This window comes from Punica granatum, chromosome 1 (assembly GCF_007655135.1).
Source record: "Punica granatum isolate Tunisia-2019 chromosome 1, ASM765513v2, whole genome shotgun sequence".
Lineage (NCBI taxonomy): Eukaryota > Viridiplantae > Streptophyta > Magnoliopsida > Myrtales > Lythraceae > Punica > Punica granatum.
The window spans coordinates 11,187,930-11,214,221 of record NC_045127.1 but is presented as its reverse complement, the minus strand read 5'-3'; the positions used below and the strand labels follow the sequence as shown (position 1 = coordinate 11,214,221).

General features: G+C 41.2%; 6 protein-coding genes across 8 annotated transcripts; 1 reads left to right on the top strand and 5 right to left on the bottom strand.

Moving 5' to 3' along the window:
- Positions 1-5,230: 5,230 nt before the first annotated feature.
- On the bottom strand, positions 5,231-8,490 carry LOC116210586. Of its 2 annotated transcripts, none has more exons than XM_031544507.1 (2): positions 7,475-8,490; positions 5,231-7,371 (listed from the first exon to the last, which is right to left on the bottom strand). In XM_031544507.1, the coding sequence occupies exon 2, from the start codon at positions 6,796-6,798 to the stop codon at positions 5,893-5,895; it is 906 nt and encodes a 301-aa protein (XP_031400367.1). In that variant the 5' UTR covers positions 6,799-7,371; positions 7,475-8,490; the 3' UTR covers positions 5,231-5,892. The 2 variants fall into 2 exon arrangements, with proteins under 2 accessions (XP_031400367.1, XP_031400357.1); XM_031544497.1 differs by having other exon boundaries at positions 5,231-7,366.
- Positions 8,491-8,493: 3 nt separating this feature from the next.
- LOC116203218 lies at positions 8,494-9,731 on the bottom strand. The gene is made up of 2 exons (XM_031534891.1): positions 9,286-9,731; positions 8,494-9,169 (listed from the first exon to the last, which is right to left on the bottom strand). Exons 1-2 carry the CDS (start codon positions 9,729-9,731, stop codon positions 8,494-8,496), a joined length of 1,122 nt encoding a protein of 373 aa, XP_031390751.1.
- A 722-nt stretch (positions 9,732-10,453) lies between these two features.
- On the bottom strand, positions 10,454-12,525 carry LOC116203209. The gene is made up of 3 exons (XM_031534880.1): positions 11,422-12,525; positions 10,737-10,822; positions 10,454-10,616 (listed from the first exon to the last, which is right to left on the bottom strand). The coding sequence occupies exons 1-3, from the start codon at positions 12,523-12,525 to the stop codon at positions 10,454-10,456; spliced, it is 1,353 nt and encodes a 450-aa protein (XP_031390740.1).
- A 1,259-nt stretch (positions 12,526-13,784) lies between these two features.
- LOC116192549 lies at positions 13,785-15,639 on the top strand. The gene is made up of 2 exons (XM_031521121.1): positions 13,785-13,951; positions 14,170-15,639. The coding sequence occupies exon 2, from the start codon at positions 14,421-14,423 to the stop codon at positions 15,006-15,008; it is 588 nt and encodes a 195-aa protein (XP_031376981.1). The 5' UTR covers positions 13,785-13,951; positions 14,170-14,420; the 3' UTR covers positions 15,009-15,639.
- Positions 15,640-16,367: 728 nt separating this feature from the next.
- LOC116191155 (eukaryotic translation initiation factor 2 subunit 3, X-linked-like) lies at positions 16,368-20,421 on the bottom strand. 2 transcript variants are annotated; one of them, XM_031520234.1, is made up of 9 exons: positions 20,265-20,421; positions 19,538-19,758; positions 19,387-19,448; positions 19,044-19,156; positions 18,858-18,960; positions 18,188-18,415; positions 17,878-18,096; positions 17,513-17,773; positions 16,368-16,960 (listed from the first exon to the last, which is right to left on the bottom strand). In XM_031520234.1, exons 2-9 carry the CDS (start codon positions 19,641-19,643, stop codon positions 16,658-16,660), a joined length of 1,395 nt encoding a protein of 464 aa, XP_031376094.1. In that variant the 5' UTR covers positions 19,644-19,758; positions 20,265-20,421; the 3' UTR covers positions 16,368-16,657. The 2 variants fall into 2 exon arrangements, with proteins under 2 accessions (XP_031376094.1, XP_031376095.1); XM_031520235.1 differs by lacking the exon at positions 20,265-20,421 and adding an exon at positions 19,934-20,115.
- A 1,403-nt stretch (positions 20,422-21,824) lies between these two features.
- LOC116192655 (UDP-glucuronic acid decarboxylase 2-like) lies at positions 21,825-26,038 on the bottom strand. Its single transcript, XM_031521255.1, has 8 exons — positions 25,548-26,038; positions 24,977-25,267; positions 24,194-24,341; positions 23,911-23,990; positions 23,548-23,631; positions 23,267-23,341; positions 22,648-22,740; positions 21,825-22,319 (listed from the first exon to the last, which is right to left on the bottom strand). Exons 1-8 carry the CDS (start codon positions 25,890-25,892, stop codon positions 22,095-22,097), a joined length of 1,341 nt encoding a protein of 446 aa, XP_031377115.1. The 5' UTR covers positions 25,893-26,038; the 3' UTR covers positions 21,825-22,094.
- Between the last annotated feature and the right edge of the window lie 254 nt (positions 26,039-26,292).

Here is a 26,292-nt window from a genome sequence, read left to right as displayed (position 1 = left end):
TCTTATTGTATAAGGGGTCGGTCTTCATCTGCCGGTTGATTCTGGATATTCTACACTAGAGGTCAGGTATAGCTTGTCCTGCATTTGGAATGAAATTCTTAGATAATGTGCAGATTGCTTCGTTTAAATCCTAATCTAACATCAGATTCTAGGGAATTTTGTTTCCGCAGTACAGACTGTGCTGCCGTTTCCATATTGTTATTCTATGACCTTTTACAGAATTAGAAAGATCTGGCTTGATAAAGGCATTCAAGGCTATATTATATATGCTAAACAGGTCCTGACTTGTGTGGAATGGTCAAAGCAAGCAGAGAATACAAGAGCTGGATCTTCAAAACGAGTGCTTTGATCCTCATACTTCAGGGTTGGGCTTGCCTGATAGTAGTGGATGGGTCGTCGTTAATAAGCAGAGGGTCACTATTCTATTGTTTTGGAGCACAGTTAAGCACCGAAGCCACGTCCAAAAGCAAAACTAGAGGGGGCTCCCTTAGGACAATCGTGGGCAAGAAATGCTGACATCCAGACGAAGTGGCACTGGCACCTAAAGGTGGTATTCATTCGGGTGGATTCGTCACGTTTCTAGTGGACTTGCCTGTATCTCAAGAACCATAGTCTCATTTCCCTGACCAACTTGGCTCTGAGAAGTTCCGTGAATTACTGAAAACACTGAAATCTTCAAACGGCATTGAGCATATTTGAAGATTCAGTAGCCCTTGTAGTTTCCTCACTGGGTGCACTCTAATAAAGCAAAGACTCAGAGTGCAAAACCTTGAGAGGAAGCTTGGTACTGCAGGCGGGTTGAGCAACAGATGGTTAGTGTTGCTGGGGCTGGGCCAGTTTGTTCAGATCTTCGAGGGCAGGAGTGTGAACAAGTTTCAGCTCGCATGCCTCGCGATGTATAATCTCAAGGACATGGGGGCAATAGCTGTCGATACTCGGAGGAAACTAATGCATACCATCGACAGTGATGGACGGCCGGAAAATTTGCAAGTTCAGATTGTGCAGAATACAGATACATTCCGGCGCAGTTTCTGAATACATAAGTGGCTACTGAAGGTGCTAACTCGAACATAGAGATGGCAACCGGCTCGCCTCCAAAAGAGTGTCAATGATAATCTAAAACTTGCAAAAAGTTACTAGATGATCCAATGTGCATCCTTATATAGCAATTGATAGACGTCAATCCATCAAAGTGCCTCAAGAAGAAAACAAATCGTGTCCGTGGTGATTTAGACCAAGCACTTGATTTGCATTTGATGGAGTAGAGATACGACTACTTATTAGCAAAGAGTAAACTGAGGGCTGAGACTGTGCCCCTCGACTATCCACCTCCGATGGAGCCACTGTGCATTCAATGATATCATCGAAGATTTTTTATCTTGCTTTCACAATTCAAATTTCACAAAGCAACTGCATCATGTTATCAATTTCAGAGGTGTATCCAGTGATTTAGACCAAGCACCAAGCCGTACACCATCACACCACAATCTTCCTTATATTAAATCGGGGCATACGAAGTAAACCTCCAATTTTCATCATGCAACGACTCCTGTCACAAAACTAAACAAGCTGCTCAGTCATAATGGTCCCTATCATCTCAGTTTTGTTCAGTTCCCTGTTTATAGATTGCCAAGACTCGAGGAGCTACCTCTGGGTACCTAGAAATCCTTTTCATAAAGGCCTTCTCATTCATTGCGAAAAAGCAGACCAAGCTATATCGTTTATCCATCAAACCTTTTAGATAGCAGGAACTGCAAAACCGAAGCCCTCGGGACTATTCGTTTCTCGAAGCTCTTTGTCAGAAGGATAGGATGCTCAGCAATCGGGGAAGGCTTCCATCCCATTCCGTCCACAAAGAACCTCATGGTCCGGTTGATCTTATCCTCGGATGCTGCCATACAGAGCGCGAACTTCCTAAAAGCGGAAAGAAACTCCTCTTCGCTCCAACCCCAGTTCCGATAGACAAACTTTGGCCTTAGTCTCCCAACTGGATTTAGACATCCCGAGAACCGCCGCTAAAGCATGTACGAAAGTAGCTTTTTCCAGGATCGAGCCCCACTTCCTTCAAATCCTGCATTGCCTCCCTCAACTTAGCACGCCTAACATGGAGCTTGGAGGGGTGATGCTGCACCATGGAAGCAGCATTCGATTCGGGCACCCCATTTTCCAGAAGATACTTTAGATTCGGCAAGAGGGCAGTGTTTGGTTTTGGAATTGAATTTTGATTTTAATTAGTTTGTAATGATTGTGTTGTTGAATTATAAGAAAATGTGTGAAAAAGTAATGAATAGTTAGGAAAAAGTAATGATTGGGTTGTTAAATTTTAAAAAAAGTAATTAATAGTTAAGAGAAAGTAATGATTAGTTGAGAGAAAGTAATGATAGTGTTGTTGAATTGAAGATAAGTGGAATAGAGTTAAAATTATAGTTAAAATTTGTTTCACAAACCAAACAAGCCTAAGACGCATTCTCATCGGACATAAGTATGCTCCTGAAGAAGTTAAAATTAGGGATCATGCACCTCTCCAAGCTGCTCGCAGGATATTTGGACGAGAAGACATGAGCTCTGAACTTTTTCAATTAGGTCCATGTACTTTGATTTTCACCAGTTGACGCACTGAACTTCTCGGAGGTAACATTCCTTTTCGGGACCATTGCATGCCAATGCTCGTGCACTCGTCCTAATTGTGAGATAGAGATGAAGCTCAAATTAAGCTCTGAAGCTGACTCAGTCCTCATGAGCTATAACATGGACTCGATGAAGGTTGACCACCGAAAACACCCGGGCAAAGGGCTTCGTCAAGTTGGCTTTAGATATGGAAAATGCAATTTGGAAGTATTTTCATATTTAGACATTCACAGTTTTCGAAAGCGCCATGGCAGCAAAGACATGTAGTATGGACTTCTCACCAACGACCTGATATCTCCCGACAAAAGCTTCAAGAGCTGAACAGCTTCTCTTGTAACGATTCCCATGGAGAACCTCAGCTTCAATTCCACCGAGCTCTACATAGTTTATCGACCAAATCTCACATCTCCGCTTATGCTCCTTCAGTTTCTGATCAATGATGCTTCAAGAAGTGTAAGCTTCAGAGAGACACATCGACCCTGTTCCCATCAAAGGACAGCTAACTATATGCTATCAAAGTGTCGAACTGCTGGAAAGAACAAATTTAGGATCACTTCACAGTGCAGAAAATATAATCGCCTCAAGAATTCCATGTTTCACAGCTATGCAGAAATGCTTCGCTTTAATCAACTATAATGCATTAACGAACTAACCTTGTGACTGAACAAGAAGCAAATTAATGTGCGTTTTATGGAGGGTATGGGTCAGCTTAGTCTCATAAGCTCTTGACACTTGACAGTCCCAGGTTCAATCCCGATTATATCCCTTATCGACCATTCATGAAGGAAAATGTATCCTTTTGCAGCAGAACAGTGAATGCGATGCATTATGTAAAAAGAACTTCATCCAAAAACGTAACTTCACTACCCGACGAGGATTGCTTCTTAGGTTTAACGCACAATTTTCGCACCTACCTATTAGCAGGCACAATGAATGAAGAGATCAGAGCAACATAGCTGTTGACAACAATATTATCCATCAAGAAACTCCGATCAGTAACTTCCTCTCAAGACCTTGGCTTGTTGGATTGGATTACAATATGAAAATATAAATGATAACATGTCTCCTCACAATTTAAAAATCTGATCTGCATTACCTTCTCTTACAGATCATAATGAAACTTTATAGAAGGATCGTAACCGATATGATATCTCTCGGCAAAAAATCAGCTCCCACTCTTGACAGTTAACCCCAAGGAACCTATCTGCAGTGCAGCTCAACCGTGCTATTCAAGGTTCCTCTATAGTTCATACTGCATCATGTAGTCAATGTAAAAAAGAATACGAATTCCTCTGCAACCTCCTTAGTGACATGAGTTTTTTTTTTTCGCCTATGTACTGTTATTCCTCATTGTGCATGAATTGTGGCTAGTTCTTCGACCAATTTCGTGTTTTTGATAGTTTTTATGCCGTGAATGATGTAGTATGGTGTATAAATCTTTTGTTAGTGTTTTTGGTAATTTTAGCTCTCATTTCGTCTCATTTTAGTAGTGGTAGCTGCGGAGAGGAGAAATGGACAGATTGCTCAATGTTGCAGCACCCACTTTCAGAGGTTGCAACGCTAGAGATGAAGAAGAAGTCAGTAGGCTCAATGTCGCAACGCTCATTTCCGGAGTTGCAACACTGGATGTCCGCCCTTTTTGCCCTCAAGAATCGACTTACTTTTTGGGAAGTCTAACAATTGTAAGCCTTTTTGGAGATCAATTGGACAACTTGCACACTTAATAAGCCCTTATTAATGAGGATGAAGACAAGGTGATCAAAGTGTGGTGGCCTATATAAAGAAGGCTTAGAGAAAAGATCAAGGGATATTATCCATCACTCTTATCATTCCACATCTTTCTTTTTTTCTCTTCTTGTTCATGAGAAGCAAAGAAGAGGATGAGGACTGGAAAAACAGAGCTGAACTGGGGAAAAGGGGCAGCAGCGCACCGTGGAGAAGAAAGAGGAATCAAGCAACAAGTCGAGGAATCGATAACAATCGGGGCTCTTTTCTTAACTTCTCTACTTTCTTTGCCTCTTGTTGAACATAATGAATATTTATGAGATGATGTATATTTTGGCTATGAACTAAACTTGTTTCTGAGGTTTTGAGGAACTTAATGTGTAGTTAATCCTGGATACTCTCTTGATCTTTCTGAATCAATGTATTTATTTCATGCTTAATGCTTGTAGTTGCTTGATCACCAACTACATAGATGTTGTAATCTATATACGAACTCGATGGAGTAAGTAGAAATTTGGACAAGGAAAGGAATAGCCTTTGTTCGACCTCGACACTCAAATAAGTCGGGTTGTTTTGTGTGTATAGATAGAAATATACTCGTACGCCTTAGGTACCCTAAGTCGAGATTGTTGCTTAATGACTCTCCATAAATGGCAATATCATGGGGATATAGGAAGTTGGTTTAAGGAGATATCTTGCCTAGGCAAATCTAGTTTAAGGAGATATCTTGCCTAGGCAAATCGAGAGATACTTAGGGAAGAACGTTGAATCTCGGAGTAATATCCTCGACTCGTTTAAAGAAAAGAGAAGGAGAGAGCATAAAAAGTAATTTAACAAACATCAAGGGAATTGAGATCCTAGGACATCTAAACATACATTTTTCACGTAACTCTTTGGTGATGTTGCTAGTTAGTATTACTTTCTTTAGTTACGTCTCTCATTATTACAGACTTGCTCGACTTCTATTGAGCGTATTAATTTTAGTGCTTAACAATAATTTTGGATCAATTCTCCATGGGAACAATACTTTACTGACATCTATAGTGCTTGATACAATCCTTATACTCGCGGGTTTGTGATATCGAGAATTTCCACATCATGTACTGTTAGTTTCAAAGGTGCGACTAAAGACTTATCCCAAGCACCAACACATAGTAGACGCATCAAAATCTTCCTCATAGCAAGTCAGGGTATACGAGGGAATCCTCCAATCTTCTTTGGCAATAACTCTGATCTAAGCATAGCAAAAACCAAGTCCTGTCGCAAAACTGAATAAGCTACTGTAATATCTTCATCAAGCCAGTCATATACCATTCTCATCTCGGTTTGCTTAGTTCCTCTTCGTAGATGGCCAAGATACGAGGAGCTACCTCTGGGAACCTAGCAACCCTCTTCATGAAGCACTTCTCAGTCATTGTGAAAAATTGGACCAAGCTATAACATTTGTCCCCCATCAAACCTTCAGATAGCAGGAATTGCAAAACCGAAGCCCTCGGGACGATCCTCTTCTGAAAGCTACTCGTGAGGAGGACAGGATTCTCAGCAATCAGGGAAGGCTTCCATCCCAACCTGTGGACGTTGGTTGATTTTAACCTCAGATGCCGCCATACAGAGGGGGAATTTCCTGAAAGCGGAAAGAAACTCTTTGTCGCTCCAACCCCACTTCCGATAAACTCTCGCTTTACTCTCCCAACTGGATTTAGACATCCCGAGCACAACCGATAAAGCATGTCCAAAGGTAGCTTTTTCGGGATCGAGCCCCATTTCCTTCAAAACACGCACTGCCTCACTCAACCTAGCACGTTTAGAATAGAGCTTGTCGGTTTGATGCTGTAATATGGAAGCAGCATTCCATTCGGAAACCCCATTATCTAGAAGATGCTTCAGATTAGCAGCCATCATCTCCTGAGCTCCAGACCGATACAAGTGCCTAATAACTAATTGCAGTGCCTTCAAATCGGACTTGAGCCAGCTCCTAAAGAAGTTAAAATTAGGGATTACGGACCTCTCTAAGCTTCTGCACAGGACACGCGGGTGTGATGATAACAACTCCGAGAGTTCGGGCCTCGACAACCCCTTGTACTGGAAGAACTCGAGCTTAGGCAGAAGTGTGCGCTCGGGCTTCAGCCGAAGGAGTCCAGGGTACCTCCGGACCATCTCGGAGATTTGAGCAGCAGAGAAATCGCGGCTCTTGAGGAAGCTAATGACGGAGTCTGCATTCCTAGTGTCCTTGTTCTGGAGCTTCCTGAACACTGATAGGGCGGTTTCCGGCGAGAACCCGAGGGAATCGATGAGGAGCGTGACTGTGGGGGAGTCTCCGGTTGGAGTAACCGACAGGAATCTGAATGGCAGCAATGGCGGAGTTGGGAGGGGAGAGAGGTTGGGGATCGTTGAATTGGACCTCAGACAAAGCAAGCTTCTTCGTCGCAGTGAACCGACGAACATGGCGCGTTTAGGGCAGAGTATCTCTCAGCAGCAGCGAGACGAGACGACACGAGACGAGACAGAGACGAGAGCACAAGCCGAAGAACGAGGAAGGAGGAGGGAGGACGATGACATGACTGCTCAAATATATTGTTTGTCTCACTTAGGTCCCTGTACTTTTATTTTTATCATTTTGCTCACTAAACTTCTCGAAGGTTTACAAGATTGGCAATTCCTCGGTAGGAATATCTGTTGTTGGATGAGGGGACTCCATACTCCAGGTAACATCCTTTTATAGTTGCACAGCCATGGAAATTCAATACCACTTACTCAAGCTCAAAGAAAATTTCCAGTAGAGGAACCACCTCTCCCAGAACCTGACCAACTAACCTATCAGCACGAATCAACGTGGGTCCGTAGTAGTGCCAACCCCAGTGAGCCCTCCAGACACTGCAAATTGAAGTTCATTTTGCTCAGCACATAATGAGACGACCCTTGAATATATGTGTGTACATTTGATATTCCTGTTCTCGTCTTTACAGCTATTCCAGGGCGAGCATCAATCATTTGATTCACCTTCAAAAACACCCTGTACTATATATATCACAAAAAGAGAGCAATGTGGTCAAATGACAGCAAACAGAACAAAACAATAGGCAAACTATGGAAATTAAAATAAAACTTTTCACCAACATACCCTTAGAATACTCCCACCAGCAACACCACCTCTTATCTCATCAACCTAAAATCCTGGCTTGTTCACGTCAAAAGATCGGATCACAATCATATCACAATCATATTTGGTGGTGACACAAAGTTCTGCTCTGGGATAGGAATTAGCCGGAACAAGTCCATCGGAAACATGATTCCACATTATGAATTCAAACTTACTTGTAGCCGGAACAAGTCACTCATCAACAATATGACATCTATATAATACTTCACTATAAGTCAAGATCCACTTCTAGAGTTTCCACACAACTTCCACAAGATCCCATGAGCATGGCAAGAAATGAAGAAAGAGCAACATAGCCTTCGACAGCGACCATTGACCAAAAACAAAGATTACGTAAACACTAGTTATTTGTTATCCCATTGACAAACAACAAATGGGAACATAACTATATCGATTAGATTAGACACACTGGCTGCAGAGGGAATGGAAATCTTCGCCCAGTAACTTCATCACTAACTTTGGTTTGTTGCATTCCAGAACGTTACCGGAGCAATCTGATGAAGAAAAATAGTATCTATGATATGTAAATTAAGTAACGAAATATCTCCTTAAAATTTTAAAAAATTGATCTACATTATCTTCTCTTAAACATCAAAATGAACCTTTACAGAAGGATCGTAATCAACACAATATCCCTCGGTGAAGAAACAGCTTTCATTCTCGACAGTCTACAATTACCCCCAAGTTCACTTCGAGAACATATCTGCAGCTCAACCGTGCTATTCAAGGTTCCTCCATAACGCATCACCAAGTCAATGTTAAAAAGAAAAACGAATTCCTCTGCAACCTCCTTAAATAGAATAAGATTTTTTTCACCTCTATATTGTTAGTTTCAGAGGTGCACCAAGGCATAAACGCATCGGTATCCAACAATCTCTGCAATCCTCTTCGCTCAACGACTCTGATGTAGCATAGCAACAAGTCCTGTAGCAAAACTGAACAAGCTACCGCGGTATTTTATTTATGCAGCCACACCCTTCTCATCTTGGTTTGCTCAGCTCTTCGTTATAGATTGCCAAGATATGCGGGGCAACCTCTGGGTACTTAGCAATCCTCTTCATGAAGAGCTTCTCATTCATCGTCAAAATTTGAACCAAGCTATAACGTCTGTCGATCAGACCTTTAGAGAGCAGGAACTGCAAAACCGCAGCCCTCAGGATGATTCTCTTCTCAAAGCTATACCCCAAAACGGTAGAATGCTCAGCAATCAGGGAAGGCTTCCATCCCAATCTGTCCACAAAGAAGTTCATAACCCGGTTGATCTTATCCTCAGATGCCGTCATACAGTGCGGGCATTTCCTAAAAGCGGAAATAAACTCTTCTTCGCTCCAACCCCAATTCCGGTAAACTCTCAACTTGCTCTCCCAACTGGGTTTAGACAACCCGAGCACCGCTGATAAAGCATGAACAAAAGCGGTTTTTTGGGGATCGAGTCCCATTCCCTTCAAAACCAACATTGCCTCGCTCAACCTAGCGCAACTTGTATAGAGCTTTTGAGGCTGATACCGTAGTATGCAAGCGACATTGGATTCGGACACCCCATTATCTACAAGATACTTCAGATTAGGTAATGCAGTGATCTCATGAGCTCCACCCTGACCCCTATGCCCGCAAATAATAACTTGCAGAGCCTTCACGTCGGACTTAAGCACGCCTCTAAAGAAATTAAAATTAGGATTAGGGTCCTCTCCAAGCTCCTCGACAAGACCAAAGGGTTTTGAGACAACAACTCCGCGAGGTCGGGTCTCGATAGCCCTTTCGACTGAAAGAACTCGAGCTTCGGCAAAAGCGTTCGCTTGGGCTTCAGCCGAAGGAGTCGAGGCCACCTCCGGACCATCCCGGAGATTTGAGCAGCGGAGAAATCGCGGCTCTCGAGGAAGCTAATCACGGAGCCAGCATTCCTGGGGTCCTTGTTCTGGAGCTTCCTGAGAACTGATAGGGCGGTTTCTGGTGGGAACCCGAGAGAATCGACGAGGACCGAGACTGTAGGGGAGTCTTCTTGTTCACTTGCTTGGGCCGACAGGAAACGGAGGGCAATAAATTGCAGCAATGGCGGATTCGGGAAGGGAGAGGGGTTAGGGATCGTCGAATTAGAGCTGCTCAGGCAGAGCAATCCTCTTCGCCGAGAAGCGACGAACATTGGCTCTGTCACACGAAGCACCAGAAGCGAAGTGACAGCAGGAGGGAAACGGAAGGAGGAAGAAGGTGAGCTCTGCATGGCTATAATATATAATTTTTTTTTATTTACTTTATTGTTTGAAATAAGCGTATATTCGATATATAATTCAACTTTGCAAAAAGAAAAAAAAAACACTTTTTATCTCGTACAATATACAGGCTTCAAGACTAGTTTTATATAAATTAGTCTCATAGGCGTTTGTTCTTATCGAATTATTATCAACTTGTTATATATAGTTTTAGCAAGAGTCTATCAATAAACTTCACATTCTACTCAAAGATAAATTGCATTTTTATATTGAAAAAATTATACATTTGGTCGTCTAAATTTGGTTTCCTTTTATGTCTTTAGTCCATTTTCTAATTTGCATGTGGCTTCAAATTAAGGTAAAACCAATTTAGTCATCTGGTGTAATAAAAAGCCCTCAAGGTCTATAATATCTTTTTTTTTCCATAAAATAGTTGCAATTATTGAAACCGTGGAAATAATTTTAATACAATAAAATCATTATTGTATTAAAATCTCTGGCGAAAAAGGAATACAAATCTATAAATACAAACTCTCTTGTTATCTATAAAGGAAACGTGCGTCTGAAGCTTCAAACGACAGTTTTCAAATCCAGGCACATTGCATAAGGGATTGTCCTCCTTTCGACTTCCATAAGCCCAGCAGAACATAGTGGGCATCTTGCAATTATCCGGGACAAGACCATCAGAAGTATGGCTCCACATTATGTATTCAAACTCACTTGTAGCCAGAGGTCACTCGACGACGCAGTACTCGTCGAGATCCGCTTCCACAGTTTCCACACAACTTCCACAACATCCTATTAGCAAGGCAACAAATGAAGAAAGAGAAACATAGCTGTTGACAGCAACCATCGACCAAAAACAAAGATTCTGCAAGCACAAGTTATCCGGTATCCTGTTGACAAACAACAAATGGGAACGTAACCATACCGGTTAAATTAGACACCCAGGTTGCAAAGGGAATGGGACTTGGGTGCAAGTGAAATGAAAATTGAAACTACAAGGGCCATATCACCAACGTGGTATGAACTTCAGGGTACGAAATATCCCAACCATCTTGAAATCTTCACCGAGTATCTTCCAGTATGTTGCCGGAGCAATCTGATGCAGAAAAATAGTCTATACAATATGTAAATTAAATAACGAAATCTCTCCTTAAAATTTAAAAATCCGATCTGCATTATCTTCTCTTAAACTTCAAAATGAACCTTTACAGCAAGATCGTAATCGATCCGATATCTCTCGGTAAGAAATAGCTTTTGCTCTTGACAGTTTACAATTACGATTACCCCGAGTTCTCTTCGAGAACATATGTGCAGCTAAACCGTGCTATTCAAGGTTCCTCCATAGGGCATCACCAAGTCAATGTAAAAAGATAAACGAATTCCTCTGTAACCTCCTTAAATGGCATGAGATTTTCTTCACTTCTATATTGTTAGTTTCAGAGGTGCAGCTGACGACATATACCGAGCACCAAGACATAAATGCATCGGAATCTTCCTCAATGCAAGCCGGAGATATGATGGCATCCTATATTCTTCTTTGCGCAACGACTCCGCTGTAGCATAGCAACAAGTCCCGTCGCAAAACTGAACAAGCTACTATAGTATTTTATTTTATTTTTTATTTATGCAGCCACACCCTTCTCATCTTGGTTTGCTCAGCTCCTCATTATAGATTGCCATGATACGAGGGGCTACCTCTGGGTACTTAGCAATCCTCTTCATGAAGACCTCCTCAGACATCGTTAAAAATGGGACCAAGCTATAACGTTTGCCGATTAGACCTGTAGATAGCAGGAACTGCAAAACCGCAGCCCTCGGGATGATTCTCTTCTCAAAGCTATGTGCCAGAAGGACAGGCCGCTCAGCAATCAGGGAAGGCTTCCATCCCATTCTGTCCACAAAGAAACTCATGACCCAGTTGATTTTATCCTCAGATGCAATCATACACTGCGGGAATTTCCTAAAAGCAGAAAGACACTCCTCCTCGCTCCAACCCCAATTCCGATAAACTCTCACCTTGCTCTCCCAACTGGATTTAGACATCCCGAGCACTGCTGATAAAGCATGTAGAAAAGCAGTTTTTTGTGGATCGACTCCCAGTCCCTTCAAAACCGACATTGCCTCGCTCAACCTAGCAAGACTAGCATAGAGCATGCCGGGGCGATACTGCAATATGAAAGCGACATTGGATTCGGACACGCCATTGTCTAGAAGATACTTCAGATTAGGTACGACAGTAATCTTGTGATCTCCGGGACGGGATGCACGAATAATCGATTGCAGAGCCTTCCTATCAGACTTAAGCAGGTTCCTAAAGAAATTAAAATTAGGAATTATGGACCTCTCTAAGCTCCTACATAAGATATGCGGGTGGGATAAGGACTTCGCAAGGTCGGACTGCGATAAACCTTTGGACTGGAAGAACTCGAGCTTAGGCAGAAGCGTGCGATTCGCATTTAGCCCCAGGATTCCAGGGAATCTCTGCACCATCTCGGAGATTTGACCAGCAGAGAAATCGCGGCTCTTGAGGAACCTAATGACGGAATCTGCGTTCCTAGGGTTCTTGTTCTGGAGCTTCATGAAAACTGATAGGGCGGTTTCCGGCGAGAACCCGAGAGAGTCGACGAGGAGCGAGACCACCGTAGGGGAACCTTCTTCTTCACTGGATCGGGCAGACAGGAACCGGAGGGAAGTTAATGGCAGCAGCAATGGCGGATTGGGGAAGGGAGAGGGGTTAGGAATGGTTGAATTAGAGCTCAGGCAGAGCAAGAAGCCTCTTCGCAGTGAAGCACCAAACATCGCTCTCATCAGTCACATGCGGCACCGGCACCGGCACCGGCAGCGACCTGTGAAAGAAGAGGAGGGAAAACGTTAGAGCTCAAGCATTTTCAGTTTCCATGGTCACTGTACTTTTAATTTACATAGATTGACGAAATTGTCTCCCGCAAAAAATAAAAATAAATAAATAAAAATTGACGACGATAAACTTAATTTACGATTACTATTTTACCCCTTCCACATAAAAATATAGATTCAATAAACTCAAGTAGGAATACGGTTTTATGATCTAAGATCGAGTCCGCTAACACTTCGATCCTCATATTTATAGTCAGGCAACTCGTAGGTCCCCTAAAAGATTTTATCGCCAATTTAGTCTCTGAATTTTCAAAAATTCTAACAAAAATTCCCTTTTATAGGTCTTTTTTTATCATCATTTAGATTCCCGAAATGTCTTTTCTATTATAATTTTTAAAAATTCAAATACTAAATTGGTAGCAAAACTTTTTTGGAGAACTATATATTGGCTCGCTATAAATTTGATAATCCAAGAGTTGAACAATAGATACATGAATCTACCAAATGAGAAATTGAGTTGGTTTATCGCCATTTCATAGTAATAAGCGAATCGTCTGATATGCCTTTTATGTAGTCACGTAGAGCCGTATTTCGAAAAATATTGCGTTTGGTATGGGATGACCTAAATAGATTATCAGTAATGATAGTTTAAATTATCCGTGTTCAAAAGATTATTGTATTTGATTACCCTATATTGCGAACAAAGTGATCGTGCACAATACCCACTTTGATGGGAGAACCTATGTGGATTACCTCCTCGATAGCAAATCTCCATCTTTTTACTAGGTTAACCCTTCCTTCTTCACCACTTCCACCACTGTTCTTTGCATTGTCCCCGAGTTAATTATCAATTTCATCCCTAAGATGGAAGGATTATATTACTTGGGTCCCCAAGACAAAAATGATATCACATTAGTTTCTTGTAACATCGGGTAGATCCATTGTAACATCAATTGAATCTTTTGTAATATCACATGAGTCATATGTCACATCATTTCAGCCCCTCAATTAGATTAACAATCAGTTTAGAAAAAGCTTGTTTGCATCAATTTAGTCCTTTTGGTCTAATTTTAACCTACATTATATTAATTATTATTTTCATTTTTAAAATTAAATCATATAATTTTTTTTTTATTTTCTATCCAATTATATATCTTTCTGTCAGTTTTCTCTCGCTCGTAACTCCCTTTCTCTCCCTTAACTCTCTCCAAACTATCCCGTCAAACTGTTCATCTTCACTACCTGAGGCGGGAAAAGCATATGAGAACGATTGAAGCTTGCTCCGGGATCTCTTCCAGCATCGAACCCCATAGAGGAGCAGAGTCTTTGTGATCATGGCATCGGGTCGCAAAGTGTCCTGCGAGCCGAGGTCTCTCTCTCTCTCTCTCTCTCTCTCTCTCTCTCTCTCTCTCTAACAAGCAAGTGTTTTTACAATTAGAAAGATGAGGTTTCTAGGACAAAATTGACAATGTGCGTTTCCCACATGAACTTTGTATGAGCATCCATCTGTTTTTGTGCTTGGAGATGACTCTGTGACTAGAGTTTATGGTTTTGCTGACATTTAGTTTTGTGTGTTGAATTTGGCAGAATGGATGAGTTTAGGACAGTGGATTTGGTTATCCATCATGGTGGGAGGTTTGTAAGGGACCCTGAGATGAGGTATGAGGGTGGTTTTGTAGATCTGAAAAAGGACATGGACAATGACAAGATCACTGCAGCAGGGATTGAGGAGTTAGCTGGTAAAATATCACAGCACACCTACTGGGGTGTTCTTTAAAAATCCCATTTTTGCTGATTTTGAGGCTGTCCTAGAACCTTATAAAGATGATGACGCAAGAATGTTATTGAATATACTGAGCGGAGTGAATGAGCCTATGAGAGAGGTGCATTTGTACTTTGAATATCTGCAAGTAGATAGGCCGGATGAAGCTAATGCAGAGAAGGTTAGACAACTTATGAGGATGCAAGAGGAAGCAACTCATGAAGAGCATGCTGCTATGGAACAGGAAGAAGCAGTGGGGGTAAATGACAGTAGGAGAAGCACAAGCACTTCAAAGGATGACAGTGCAGAGGACAACACATACAAGTTGGGTCCCGATGCAAGGGCGTGGGATGTAGAGGATGATTATATGGAGTTCTTAGCATCCATTGACCCCGGTCTAGAGCAGTTTGATGATCAAGCTCATGAGGAGTTTCATGAGGGTGAAGGAGGTGAAGAAGGAGAAGGAAATGAAGGAGAACAAGCAGGTGAAGGAGCACAAGCAGCCACACAGACTGGTAAGAAGGGAGTGCAGCTGGTCTTGCCAGAGCTGCTGCTTCTCCTGCTGCAGGAAGTGAAGCAGGACCTTCCACAGATCCTGTTACGGGAAATGCATCCCAAGAAGCCTTTGAAGAGTTTGAAGAGGGCTGTGAAACATAGGAGTTGAAGTCAATCAAAGATGAGGACTCAGATGATGAAGGCATCCACAAAACCACTGTGAATGATTTGCCCGATCTTCCACAGATACGCAGCTGTTGTGACTGTCTTCCACATTGAACCTCCTCTTCAAACGATCTCCCAGAGCATATTGCACCTTCATGCTTGTCGATTACCAAAATAGAAGGAAGAAGGAGGGGATGGAGAGCTTCGATCTTTGATTTGGTACCAGTCAGTGAAGAAGAAGAGCAGAGGAGATGAGAGGGAGTTGGGGGTTGTGATCTTTGGGGTTTAGGGCGGGTAAATGCATTTCAATGCCCAACGGACAAATCTTGGGCTATAAGGACTTCATTGAAGTCAAGAAATAATCTTGACTTTGAGAGACACCGAAAAAGAGACAAAAATTTTAAAAAAAAATTCAGGGACCTTTTTGATATTCAGCTCATCGGGATCCGCAACGGTGTTATGACGATAGGGAGGAATGGACCGAAATGATGTGATAGATGACTCATTTGATATTACAAGGGACCTAATTGATGTTACAAGGGATTAATGTGATGTCATTTTCGTCTGAGGGATCCAAGTGATGTAATTCGTCCATGTCAGGCACAAAATTGATAATTAACTCGCCTCTTCCTTCTTCTCCCACCTCCACCGAGCACTGACCCATCACCGTTATACTATTCTTATTCTCCATGCTTAGTCGAAAAACCCAACCACCACTCTATTTTATTTATTTATCTATCTTTTTGCTAGCTAAGAGAGAGGCTTCAAATCAAAGGGAAGGAGCTCGGATCCAAGCCTCTGCTCTTCATATGGGAGCAGCAAGGGGCTTCAGTCGAAGCTCCCCCGCTTCAATTCGAAGAACAGAGCCTTTTCTAAGCCTCTACTTCAATTCAGAGCACAAGGGGCTTCAAATGAAGCCTAAGCCGAAGGCATTTGGTCTAAATATTGTTAGATTATAGAAAAAAAAAACATTCAAGGAAAAAACTTCACTATATAAGTCAAAATATTTTTGTTGCGTTTGATAAATCAATTGAATTGCTAGAAATATAAATGATAATATAATATCTAATTTATTTTTATAGAGTAAAATATAAATCCCACGACCGTAGCCTAACAATTAGGCTTGTTTCAAGTGCAAAATCTTTACCAACTGCAGTTGTAATATTTTAATTTGAGAAAGTGATTACAATGGTTAGTTTTACATAAACACACCGTTCGTACTTCCCAATGTAAAGTCCTCACTTTAGGACTTTAGATCCGTCAAAACACCCACAATGATGAAGAATTACTGATAATCTAAATGTGAGTAATCTATATCGAAGCAACAGAATATCGGTAATTCAATTCCAGGCAATCCACCAAATGCAACTTCTGATAACAAGTACACATTGACTTCAAATGAAGAATAGCTAGGCAATGAATAACATCTCAATTGGATCGTAATGTTTTATTATGGTCTCATATCCAAAATAGGCCAAACACCAAAAATGACGAAAATTAACCGAAACAAATGTCTTCTTCTCCACCTAACAAAAACTGTTCCCAGCAACTCTCTGCCTTCCCACATTTCCCCAAACTCAATAGGAAAAACTGTTTTAACCCTCCTTTTTTACTTGACTTGTCAATACTTACCACTTACAGATAGATTCACGATCAAAATGGGATCGGTGGAACATCGAGGGTAAGACCTGCCTGGATCTGGCCCCACCCAATAAGCCGCCAGTGCTTCTCAACCCTACGGCTGAGGGCGATCTTCTCCCCCTTGCTGGTGCAGACTGGGGACGTGAGCTGTAACTTAGCCAAATCGTTCCTCACTGCAATTACACGGGCACCAGTGGACATTGACCCTATGTTAAGCATCAGGATCTCTCCCTTGGCCAGCTTCGAGACCTTGCCTTGCCTCTCCGAGCCCTTTGTCCTCACCCCAAGAAGCCGTCGAAGCAGAAAGAAGTTCACCTATTGTAAATCAATACATAAGAGAACAAGGGCAGGTTGGAATCTCTAGAGTGTTACATGGAGACACATCTCAAAAACTATTTCCCATGAGTTGCTTCCAAGACACAGATGATACTTTTCCATTTCAACTAACAGCAAATAAAATTCTGCCATTACAGTCGAATGATTCAAACCGCAAGAACTTCTGATTTTTCCCAATCTTCACAATTGGAAAACTATCTTCGAATAGTGCCCTCCTTAACTGGGTTCTACTTCAGAAACAACATGGAAACAGTTCCTGATACCCATTAAATATTTCAACACTAAAGGCCCTTTAATGTGTTTAATAATATTTTAACAAAAAAGCCCTTTAATGTGCTTTTAAGAAACTCTCCCAAAGTCACCGCAGTTGCAGATCCCAGTAAGCGAACGTATCCGAAGAAACTACCAGGCCATTGCAAAGGCCCAAAAAGCAGATATTGCTAATGATGACAGATTATTAACAAACACATAGAAGTTCAAGAAAAAAATCTCAGCGAACATTTTCAATAATAGAAATTCGGCATCACTTACCTCCAGCTCAATGAAAATCTCAGGTAGAGAACCGACCTCACCCAGAACCTGACCCACTAACCTATCAGCACGAGTCAAGGTGGGGTCCATCGTAGTGCCAACCCCAATGAGACCTCCAGGCACTGCAAATTGAAGTTCATTCTGCTCAGCATACAATGAGACAATCCTTGAATATATGGGTGTACATTTGATATTCCCGCTCTCGTCTTTTACAACTATTCCAGGGCGAACTTCAATCATTTGATTCACCTTCAAAACACCCTGTAATATAATACCACAAAAAGAAAGCAATGCGGTCAATTCACAGCAACAGAAAAATGATAGGCTTACAATGGAAGTTACAATGAGTCTTTTCAACAACATACCCTTAGAATACTCCCACCAGCAACACCACCTCTTATCTCATCAACCTCATATCCGGGCTTGTTCACATCAAAAGATCGGATCACAATCATATTTGGTGGTGACACAAAGTTCCTCTCTGGAATAGGAATCTTCTTCACAATATATTCACATACAACATCTATGTTATATTTAAGCTGTGCAGAAATGGGGACAACAGGTGCAGCATCGGCAACAGTACCCTGGAGGAGGAGGAGATAATTACCAAAAGTGATCCAGAGAGTTGGTCTAAGATTTTCATGCACAGAGACAAAAATCGGATCAATAAAGAACCTGAATAAAGCTTTTAATTGCTTCATGCTGATTGATGGCCACATTTTCCTGAATGAGATCGACTTTATTTTGCAGGATAATGATATGTTGCAGGCGCATAATCTCAACTGCTGCCAAGTGCTCAGAAGTTTGGGGTTGGGGACAACTCTCGTTAGCAGCAATCAGAAGTAATGCTCCGTCCATGATTGCTGCTCCATTAAGCATTGTAGCCATAAGAATATCATGACCCTGCAGAAGAAGGCCAGCAGATTAAAACAAACAAATTGTAGTTTCTAATGAGCAGAGTATGCTTCAAGCAGAAACACCCTTGGCAGATTTTTCAAATAGATCACCCCTCAGTCCTTTCAACTCTCTCACCATTAATCACTATATGAGTTCACAAAAAACCACAACATTCATAAAACTCCAACAAAGTTATTCATCAAAGAAAAATCTACAAGCAATGGGAAAACCCAAAAGACCGATATCTATATGTAGCATGTACTGCAGTTCCAAGAAGCATGCTAACCTAGCTGAAATTATATCTTTTTAACCATAAAAAAGCGAATATTTCCTTCACTCAAAATGACTTCAATCTGGCAACTAGATTACTAATACGCTCTTATAAAATTTCATCATAGATGCTAAAAAACCAGGAAGAAATGTTAGCTATAGCTTATAGAAAGATTACCGGACAATCTACAAAAGAAACATGTCTCAGCAGCTTCATGCGACAGTTTTCAAATCCAGGCACATCACACAAAGGAGTGTCCTCCTTTCCACTTCCATAAGCCCTGCAGAACATAGTGGGCATTGCAATTAGTGGGAACGAGTCTATCAGAAGCATGATTACACATTATTATGTATTCAAACTTACTTGTAGCACATAGGACGTGGGCACCTCTCATCTTCGCACTTATAAATCTTTGCATTTGCATATCCAAGTTTGATCGTAATATTACGCTCGAGCTCATTTTTAAATCGAACAGTCTGTGCAGGAAGAACAGCATGCAAATGAGGATTTTCATAGGCAACAAGGCAAATTGGCAACAGGAAAAGGGAAATTTATGTGCACCAATGTCCTAATGGACGGTACATGAACAGAACAAGAACCCCATTAGAAGCAACAAAATTTCTGAAAGAACAGTGAAATCACAATTCACAAAAGTCCCCAGTATGTATATATATATACATATATATAAGACAAAAGTAATAATCACCTGCACGCCTGATATGGCTTTCACGACCGTTGACTTGCCGTGTGCCACATGACCAATAGTGCCTGACATGTGAGAGCAAACAGATTAACAACTAATCCTGTGAAGCATTCAAAACTCTGCGCACAAATGATAATTCAAGGCAAGAACATACCTATGTTTATGGTGGCTTGGCGTGATATAACTTCAGGAGAAAGTGGATGCAACTTAGTTACATCCAATTTACTCAGGTCCTGCTCCATCAACCCTTTTCTAGACATTTTGAATTGTTCTAAAAGATCCCCTCCTCCACTAAGATGCTGGAAATCAGAATATAACTCTCGCAACGGTTCAGCAACCGCACACTTCAAACTCCGGCCTCTGAGCTACTAAAATCTGCAATAAACGAACTAGATTTAGAAATCAAGCACCCCAACAGTTCTTACTAAAAGTGCATTCTGAGAATCTACAACTTTCTCGAATCTTCTTGAATCGCGGAACTGATGCAGGAATGATATAAACCCCAGCCCAGAAGAACCTCCCATTAACATCAATTACAATGGAATCCTACCAATAGATGCAGGCAAGCATCGGACATCAAATTCATCCGTTCGAGAGTCATAGCGAACGTACTTCAGAAAACCCCAACCTCACCGTCCATTTTCTCATCCATCAAGGTCAAATAAAACCCTACCAAGAGCACTTCCATGAGCAGAATTTCCACCAATCCACTCCCCATATCAGGGCTAGCTAGATTTTTTAGACCAGCCCGAGAGAAAATGCTAAGGTGAATTTTCCATTAAGGGAAAAAAAAAAAAAAGGCAACCGAATCCTCGGAAAACTCTGTAAAACCAAAGAATCGAAAAGGAAATGAACAAGGATGGCAGCTCGGGAGCACTCACCCGAGACTCAAGCTTTGTAGGGTAACGCAGAAGATGAGGGGAGACAGAAAGAGAGAGAGAGAGAGAGAGAGAGAGAGAGAGAGAGATGATGGTTGCGTTAGGGTTCTGGCCGCGTGAAGAAGACGGAGTGCGAGCGGGCAGCCGACAGATTGGATTTGGCGAGTGAGGAAGGAGGTGAGCCGGTGCTTGGGCCTATATTGGGCCAACGCTACTGGGCTTTTACTGGGCCGCAGTCATTGGATCCAGAATGGAAATGGAAACGGAATTTGATCGGAAATGGAAACGGAATGACAAATAATAATCTAATCACTTGGCTGATTGAGCAAAATTCAGTTAGATGATTTATGTAAAATCTCGAGAAATTTATGAAATCATAAGACAGGAAATTGTATTATAAAATTTGATATTCCAATATTATATATTATATATTATTTTTTTAAAAGATATTTTTTAATAAAAAAATCCTGAAAAAATTGAAATATATCGTGATATCACTTCATGGACATCTAAAAATAGTGACGTCCATGGAATCCATCGTCAGGGAAAAAGATATAAAGATTCCCACTGCTCGTATGATTCCCTATAATGGGGTAATCGATTCCCTTCTTTATGGGAACTGGTTTTCGATTCCCCTAACAGATGGAAACAATCGAAATGAAACATTTCAATTTCCATTTCTATTAAGACACCAAAAAGGATTCTAATTTATGCAAGAGGTCAACGATGACAGCACTCAAAATGGTAATCATGTAGTTTGTCGAGTGATTATTTTAATAAGGGATTATTACGCCAGATATCTTATGATATTAAATGTTTCTCAAATCTATCACATAATTTAAAAATTATCTAGAAAGATGTATAGTTTACATCTAATTCCAAATCTATCATGGCGTTCATTTCTCCGTCAACATTTAACGGTGTTGCTGGTATAGAACGTAAATGGGCATATTCTTGCCACTGTGACCCTTTGTCCCGGATAGGTTTGAAAAAAGAAATTAAAACAATGGAATAGATTTGAGAAAAATTAAAATCAAATGATAGGTTTGGAGCTCACTTACGTTTCATCGATGAACAAATTGACGGCATGATAGATTTGGAACAAAATATAAACCATAGGTCTTTTTGAGTAATATTTAAAATATGGAATAGATTTGGAAAAATAGTAAAAGTACGGGATATATGGCGTAAAAATCACTTTAATATCTTATTGACATTTCATTTTATTGTGTACCACGACATATTGAAAAAGGAAAGTAAAGTCATGTCGCATGATATAAGCAACCTATAGGTAGTGTCAATTATGTGAATGCACGTCTTTTGCACTCGATGGATGGCCTTATCGAAAACCAACTTATAAGGCGTTTTTTCTAATTTATCTAATCCACATGTTTCTCAAAAATCAAAAGTTTGCTCAAATATATATATATATATATAAGCTCAGAATTAATCGTTCTTACATCCTGAATTTCAGAGCTTATAATTTCGTAATATAGTTGACTGTCGATCTTAAAAAAAGAAGAAGACAAAATTAGTATTATAAAAAAAAAAGGGAATCTCAAATCAAAGATGAGGAATGCGTATCACTTCATGAAGATGGTAATTGGTAGCAATTAAATTGTTTTTACAATGTACATATCCAAAATGTCACTATACTCTTCCTACTCATTTGGCAGAACAACAGAAACAGGATGCCTGCCAACTTTTATTTCTCTGTGATTCACGTAACGTTGATTAAAAATCTGTAAAACTCAGCTTTCCGATTTGTGCCACCCATTTTTCTCTCCGATAATTAAATATAATCGGTGCGGACGGTGTAGCGGACGGACCTAATCACTGAGAAGTTGCACTGTTGGAGCTGGCATCCTTCTGCTCACCAAAGATCCGCTGCCGGAAATCAGACACCATGAGAGGGAGGCCCTGCCGGAGAGAGATCGTCGGCTCCCACCCGAGAAGCTCCTTAGCCTTCAAGATGTCTGGCTTCCTCTTGTGTGGGTCATCCGCTGTGTTGGGCCTGAACTCTATCTTAGCATTCGGGTCGATCACCTCTTGCACCACCTGCTCCAAATATTCCCTTCCGATCAACTTTTGGCCATATATTCACATTTACAAATTATTTTCAAGGCTACACAATCAAATATTACGCCTCGAGTTCGTACGAGTTAGAAATGGGATAGCATGAAGCAAATCGATGAGAATTTTGAAACTTTGCACCCAATAAAAACTGTCACAAGGAGAACTATTTTTAGCTTTGAAGATCATCGTAGAAATTTATCCTGATAAAATGTTCTGAAAGAATTTCTTTCCCGAAGCTTATGCAGAAACCAGCGGCATGCCGAAACGATGCAGATGTAGGACGGAGAGAATTGATTAGCGTAAAATCTACCTGAGCGAGTTCGAGCATGGTGAATTCGCCAGGGTTCCCGAGATTGAAAGGGCCAACATGTTCTCCCTCCATGAGCCGCATCAGCCCCTCGACCTGGTACATTTCGTGTGCACATGACAACGCAAGCATTTCTTATCAATTTCCAACATTGACAAGTTTGATAATTTATGTACTACATGAGACGTGGGTGGTAATGGAGGACACATATTGAGTATCATATCTGCCTATCAAACCAACAAAACCTATTGCACTTCCGAAACAACTAGTTCTCGTAGAAGAGCACTACATTCGAGTCATTTTCCAAATTTCTTAAGATGCCCGACTAAAATCTTCGCCGTGTAGGTTCCGAGAAATTACTCAAGAATCACAAACATTATTATTGAAAAGTGCGTCGATCCATCTCGATTGATATTCCTATTATGGCTGTCGACTCGTGTCGAATAAGTACTTCTTCACCCCTAATATTTCTAACCTCATATAACAGCCTAAGTATGAAATTTATCTTTGGTCCACACTTGATAATATTATAATCGCACATTGCAAAATAAATTATAACTCAAACATTTTTTAAAAAAAATTAATTAATTGGACATTTGGAGAAAGAAAGAGGGCTTTATACCAAATCAGAAACGTATTGGAAACTCCTCGTTTGCTTTCCGTCCCCGTAGACAGTCAACGGCTCCTTCCTTAAAGCCTACGACAAATATAGATTACGACATAATAATCAGATCAGAAATTCATTAAACATTTTCCACGTAATTGTCCTAATTCTTCTTCTTCGTCTTTTTAAAGGGTTACTGTGGATTTTCACTTTAATTTTTAGATTAACGGAACTTTCGTTGAATTGATTTGGGGGCATGTGTAAATAGAAGTATGGATAAAAGGGAAAGGAGGCGTAACCTGTGCCACAAAATTGCTGACAACACGACCATCGTCGAGGCACATGCGTGGTCCGTAAGTGTTGAAAATTCGGGCAATTCTCACCTAAAAAAATTGAAACCATAAGTATCAGCTTATTTAATAGTAGCTACCATAAGTAAAATGTCATTTTAGTAGAATTTCACAACACTAATGAGGGAAAATAAATAAATCATGGGCGGCAGATAAGATATAAATCTAACCTAAACTACAAATTGTTAAAACAGCAGGGAAAAAAATCTAGCCTAAGCTGCGGAATTTTTTTTTTTTATTCTAGGCATACGCTACTACATTATGCTATCTTTCGATGAAAATAAAGAATTTTTAGAATTTAGAATTATAGACCTCGATGCCAAGTCCACGATGATAGTCCATGGTCAAAGTCTCGGCCGTGCGCTTTCCCTCGTCGTAACAGCTCCTAACGCCTGCCACCCACATATAAACCCGACCCGATATTTAATTTTACCCAATCAAAAATTTTAAATTTTAATTTTTTTTTACCAAAACTCAATCCTTATCTGTGTTAGTCGATAATTATATCAATTTATTGATTGAGCCAGCGGACCCCAAACCTGTTGATCAATTGAACCACAGAGAGATACTCGTGATTTTTGGATATAAATCGTACCGATCGGGTTCACGTTGCCCCAGTAGGTCTCGACCTGAGGGTGCTGAAGGGGGTCGCCGTACACTTCGCTGGTGCTGGTCAGCAGGAACCTCGCCCCTACCCTCTTCGCCAGCCCAAGCATGTTCAGCGTCCCCACCACATTTGTCTTGTAGATCGATCAATTAAGGATCACATGGAAGAAAAACAAGTACACGAAGTAGGAGGTTCGGTTTGCTGATGTAGACTCGTCGAGTTCCTTGTTAGCTCGTAGTGGTCATTAATTGAATTGACTTCCATGTATGCTATCTCTAGCTAGAAAAAGAGGAGAGAATGTACTATTCTATAATAGAACTTCATTATGAGAGTTATATTCTCATTTATTTCGCTTTATTTTTTATCATTATATTTGTACTAGTTCTATGTACTTCCTCGTATAAAAAAAAAAAAAAAGTCTTGATTTATTAGATTTACATACAGAGTGTGGACAGATATACATACCTAACTTATCGTTGATAATTCCCAGTTTAGGTGTTAATATTTCTTCCGAATTAAAACCCCATTTTCCCTACGTTGAAACTAATCATGCCTAAAAAAACTAATAGTCTATAATTTCAATGCAACTCCATTGAAATTTCACGGCTTTTCGTGTCTAGGGTAGGTGGGCATGAATTCGATCTGTTCGGTGTTTTTCGCCAAACCTTGGACTCGGTAGTACAAAATTCAAACTAAACTGAAACTCGAAATAATCGAAATGGAATGAAATCAAAATAACGAGACAATGAAGTGAACCGGCTAAAAGGATATGATGGTCTTGACAGGGTTGAACTTGTAGTGAACCGGGGAGGCAGGGCAGGCGAGGTGGTAGATCTGGTCGACCTCAAGGAGGATGGGCTCAACCACGTCGTGTCGGATTAGCTCAAACCTAGGGTTCCCGAAGTGGTGGACTAGGTTCTCCTTCCGGCCCGTGAAGAAATTGTCCACCACGATCACGCTGTCCCCCCTCGATATCAGACGGTCCACGAGATGGCTCCCGACGAACCCGGCCCCACCTGTGACGACTATCCTCAGTCCCTTCCTCTTGAGCCCCAGAGGTACCTGAAATAATATCAAAGTGGCTTCAGGTGATAAGTAATGTAGTGGACAGTTATAGAGATGCAAAAAGAATACGCGGATCCCATAATTCATCCTATTTTGGGGATTGGGATTGATTTGCTTAGTAATTTCTCGGACTTCTATATGTATGTCATAATACGGCGTATCATGGGATCGTGTTTCGTGATCCCTAGTCTAGTGTATATATGTACAAATAGTGTGATATATATATATATATATATATATATATATATATATCGGACGAGCCAACCATGGCACGTACCTTGCCGCCGAAATTCACACGTTGGTCGGCGCCGAGGATAGCACTCACAGTCCCGGATTCCACCGCCTCGGATGCCACCTCATAGGTGGCCCTCCGGACGGGGCTGGAAAGGTCAGGTTTGGGGGACGAGGCAGGGACGGCATGGAAGAAGAGGGCGGCGATGGCGACCCCGACGAGGAGGAAGAGCGCCCGCTGGAGCAGCATCGAGGCGGCGGGGCCGGAGGTCTTGCTGGGCTGATCAGAGCTGGTGAAGGGGGAGGAGTGAGAAGAGGCTGATGCTGGTGTTTGGGTTATGTGGTGGTTTCTTTGGATCAGCTCAGACGAAGAAGAAGCAGAAGAAGCCATTGATTCTTCTCCTTTTGGGCTTTTGTCTTGTCTCTCTCTGTTCTTTGTCGACCCGATTTGTTCGAGAGATTTGACGGAGGAGAGAGGTTGAGTTTTGAAGTTTGAAGAGTTCTATATGTTCCAATCAACACACGAAAGTGGGCCAAGGGGGAGATGCATGAATTCTCGCAGTGTTACGGGGCATTAGCTCTCGAGGGGCACGTGGAGTGAATGGGAAACAACCGATCCGAACTGCCTCTTATCGCTGACACTCGGTGTGGCTATGGTGTACGAGCAAATGAGAAGTCACGTGAACTTTTGGACAATATGATAAAAAAAAAGTTTATCATTGCACAATATTTTACTTTATCACTCACCAGTCGCGTTAGTTTTCGGGGCACCGTTATTCCATTTTGTCATA

Excerpts from the sequence above, each read along its gene's own strand:
- LOC116203218 (XM_031534891.1), bottom strand. The coding sequence starts at position 9,731 with ATGCAGAGCTCACCTTCTTCCTCCTTCCGTTTCCCTCCTGCTGTCACT. Across the intron at positions 9,170-9,285 it reads ACGCTTTTGCCGAAGCTCGA|AGGCGTGCTTAAGTCCGACG; the intron begins GTTCTTTCAGTC and ends TAATTTCTTTAG.
- LOC116191155 (XM_031520234.1), bottom strand. The coding sequence starts at position 19,643 with ATGTCTAGAAAAGGGTTGATGGAGCAGGACCTGAGTAAATTGGATGTA. Across the intron at positions 19,157-19,386 it reads AAGCCATATCAGGCGTGCAG|ACTGTTCGATTTAAAAATGA; the intron begins GTGATTATTACT and ends CTTCCTGCACAG. Across the intron at positions 17,774-17,877 it reads CTGGTGGGAGTATTCTAAGG|GGTGTTTTGAAGGTGAATCA; the intron begins GTATGTTGTTGA and ends ATTATATTACAG.
- LOC116192549 (XM_031521121.1), top strand. The coding sequence starts at position 14,421 with ATGTTATTGAATATACTGAGCGGAGTGAATGAGCCTATGAGAGAGGTG.
- LOC116210586 (XM_031544507.1), bottom strand. The coding sequence starts at position 6,798 with ATGTTCGTCGGTTCACTGCGACGAAGAAGCTTGCTTTGTCTGAGGTCC.
- LOC116203209 (XM_031534880.1), bottom strand. The coding sequence starts at position 12,525 with ATGTTTGGTGCTTCACTGCGAAGAGGCTTCTTGCTCTGCCTGAGCTCT. Across the intron at positions 10,823-11,421 it reads GGATTGCTAAGTACCCAGAG|ATTGCTCCGGCAACATACTG; the intron begins GTAGCCCCTCGT and ends TTTCTGCATCAG. Across the intron at positions 10,617-10,736 it reads CTGAAGTTCATACCACGTTG|GATACCGGATAACTTGTGCT; the intron begins GTGATATGGCCC and ends GTTTGTCAACAG.
- LOC116192655 (XM_031521255.1), bottom strand. The coding sequence starts at position 25,892 with ATGGCTTCTTCTGCTTCTTCTTCGTCTGAGCTGATCCAAAGAAACCAC. Across the intron at positions 23,991-24,193 it reads GGGCAACGTGAACCCGATCG|GCGTTAGGAGCTGTTACGAC; the intron begins GTACGATTTATA and ends TGTGGGTGGCAG. Across the intron at positions 22,741-23,266 it reads TCCAATACGTTTCTGATTTG|GTCGAGGGGCTGATGCGGCT; the intron begins GTATAAAGCCCT and ends GAAATGTACCAG.